The sequence below is a fragment of the Telopea speciosissima genome, chromosome 5 (genome assembly GCF_018873765.1).
Source record: "Telopea speciosissima isolate NSW1024214 ecotype Mountain lineage chromosome 5, Tspe_v1, whole genome shotgun sequence".
NCBI lineage: Eukaryota > Viridiplantae > Streptophyta > Magnoliopsida > Proteales > Proteaceae > Telopea > Telopea speciosissima.
The window spans coordinates 54,318,433-54,321,556 of NC_057920.1; the positions used below are offsets into that span (position 1 = coordinate 54,318,433).

Here is a 3,124-nt window from a genome sequence, read left to right on the forward strand (position 1 = left end):
CAACTTACCCTCAAACACAACATCTGGTGGTGTTTGTATTATATGTCGTGATTGTCATGGGAAACCACTTCATGTTGTATCCATTCCTGCGACTTTCAATGATTTTGCGGTTGGGGAGGCTATGACGATTAAAGCATTGAAGTTAAAGGGTATTTTAGAAGGTTTCGATCATGTATAGTTGGGGTTGGATAACAGAAGCATGATAAATTATCTTTATGGTGGTTTAACAACTTCACCGTTCAATTCAATCTGAGACCTGTTTTAGAAGATATTATTTATCTTTCCACTTGTTTTGAAATGTGTAGTTTTCTTCTTAATCCAAGAAAGATTAATAGCTTGGGTGACTCATTGGCAAGGAGGGCCCTATCGGTGACGTGTACGATAGCATGACCTATTTCCAATCCATGGTTACTAAAGTTATGTAATCTTCAGCCATGAATTTTCACGTTATCTATTTGGTTAGGCTTTTCACTGCAGAACTAAAGGTTGCTGACTCTGTCCCTAAATCCTTGTGGTTGTGGTAAGACAAGAGTTCTGCAGTTGTCTCCCAAAGGAACATCGAAAGGCAAATAGCTCAAGGCGAGTAGGGACAATGTATTTTCCTGTCCGAGAAGAGGTGACTAAGGGAGAGGTCGATGATGTTTACGTCACTACTGGGCAGTTGGTGACTGAATCTTTTTCTAGGGTTTCGTTCAGCGGGGTTTTTCTCTGAGGTCATGTTTTCAGGAGACCAACTAGTACAGTACGAGCAAAAGTCCCTAGATTCATGGAGGTATAGAACAACATAGTACTTGTCCTATTTGTTTGGATGATGGCAGTGTGATTCCCGAGCTTCAGTGGGAGTGTATGTTGTTTTGACAATTATGACTATTATGTTCATGATATGTCGTTTAGTGGGAGTTTGTTGCTCCCCTTTTGAATGTTATTTGAGCTCTTTATTTGACCAATGATTTCTCTATTTCCTACCATCTTGATGCATTTACTGGTTATGGTTTCTTTGTACATTGTTGTATGACATGTCTTATATGTACACAACGGCGATGTTTAGCCAAGGTTTTTACAATGGCGGTATTTAGCCAAAGATAACAAAATGGCATTTAGCCATACGTAGTATTTAGCCAAAGATAACAAAATGGCCTTTAGCCATAAGCAGTATTTAGTCAAAGATAACAAAATGGCATTTAGCCATAGGCAGTATTTACCCAAAGATAATGAAGTGATGATTAGCCATAGGTAGTTTAAAGCCAATGTTCTTTAAAATTGCGGATAAAGCCATGGGCAGTAAGCCAAAGTATGGTGTTAACTCTGGTTCATGGCGGTTTAGCCCAAGTATGAGTTAATATCAAAGTATACTACCTATGAGGATTTTCAAGGTAGAAGACCTACAAGGAAATGAACATTTACTTGCTGATCACTTGCTATGCTCTTGTTTCCTTGTTAATATATATACCCAAAGCGGTTCAAGTTAGTAGATCATTTGTGGTTGTGATAACAGAAAGTTGTATGCCGTATATTGAGGCATATCTTCTGCTGTTATTCGACACAAGTTGATATTAATAAGAGTCAAAGTGATTTTGAGTGAAAATGGGGTTCTGGCCAATTCCAATAAAGATATTTGTATTAATTTTGCCCAAGTGGGAGATTGTTGGGTTTTGGGCTTCATTAATATGTTTTATCTTTATTGGGCCCATATGGTGAACATTAATAATTCACTCTAGGTTTAAGTCAGGGGTATAACTGACCTTACACATTGTGGGAGTGTGGATAGAGTCAGGGAGAATATAATATATATTCAACCCTAAGGTCCCCACAACCGTCACTTGTTATTTTTGTATTCCTACTCACGGGGCTGCATTATGGAGTTCCAAATCTATATGGGTATAATGAAATAGTTGATTGGGGTTTCTAAATCCCTACAATCACAACCTCTCCTTCCACGGGAGATCCCCACCGTTCATTCCCCTAATATCGTTACCAGAACAAGCCCATGCCACGGCCCCTTGAGGTTTGCTGATCGGTACGGTTGTGCGGTTCCTCTCATAGGGGAGGCTGAAATGACCATTCCACCCCCTGATCGAACACACTGCCCGGGTGGGATCCACCCCCCTTTTATTAGAGGCACTAGGGAACCGTACTGGGCAGGGGAACCGCAGGTGATAAAAATTCCACAACAACTTGCCATCATACTGGGCTTCCATAAGCGCCAACATCGAAGCCCATCTCAAGTAGATCGTTTAGGTACGCCCACCTTTATTAGTGTACGAGCCCATGTACTGCCTGGTGTTCTCTGCCCCAAGAACCCGGATCTAGATCCTCTACTGTCGAGCTGCTTGGTAGGACCGTGCTGCCCAGACACGGGGCTATGTGCAAAGACCGCCTTACCCCCACTCGGGCAAGGCGTTTGGGCAGGGGTAAGGCGGACATTGCATGCAGCACCGTGTCTAGGCAGCATGGTCTTGTCGAGCAGCTCGGCAGTAGAGGATCCAAATTACAAGAACCCTGGCTAGCTCCAACCCTTAGCATTGCCGCTTGCGAGCTCGTTGGAGGTCAGCCGAAAAAAGCCATCCCCACGGCGTCAGTGCTTCACCTCATGTATGCCACATCAACGGTTCACCGTTCACCAGCGTCTCCTATAATCAGGCCGGACGAAAGGTCCCGCCACCAATTGCACGGACCACCATAATAACACATGCTCCTCATAGGTGACGACATCTTTAGTTTCAGGTACAAATTGTTGGCCCGACCATTTTCGGATAATAAACCCGAACGGATCTTGAGGTTGATCATGGAGCTCATGCATGCAATGGGGGCACAAGGAATGGTGGAGGGGCAGTACCTATAGCTGCGGCACAGTGGATCAGAATCGAACGATGATACGACATCTGATGTTAAGGTGGGACGGGGTGTTGAGAAGATGGAAGGTGGGCTTTACGCGTGTGGAGCTAAGGAGGAAACAGAGAGGCTTAGAAGCTTTGGACGCTATGTGGGTATCATAAAAAAAGTGAAGAACATGGACTCTACTTCGGCCCAGATTTGACACTAAATGAACCTGGTCCAACGTTGAGTGGGCTTGGGCCGACGTTGAGTGGATGTTGACTAGGCCGATTCGGGTCTGGGTTGACTG

The 3,124-nt window shown here is 43.9% G+C and overlaps 1 protein-coding gene across 1 annotated transcript; it reads left to right on the forward strand.

The window, feature by feature from the left end:
* The first annotated feature begins 592 nt into the window (after positions 1-592).
* LOC122663080 lies at positions 593-2,893 on the forward strand. Its single transcript, XM_043858786.1, is given in 3 exon segments — positions 593-664; positions 2,227-2,296; positions 2,703-2,893. Coding segments are annotated over 3 exon segments (282 nt in total). The 3' UTR covers positions 2,843-2,893.
* Positions 2,894-3,124: the final 231 nt, after the last annotated feature.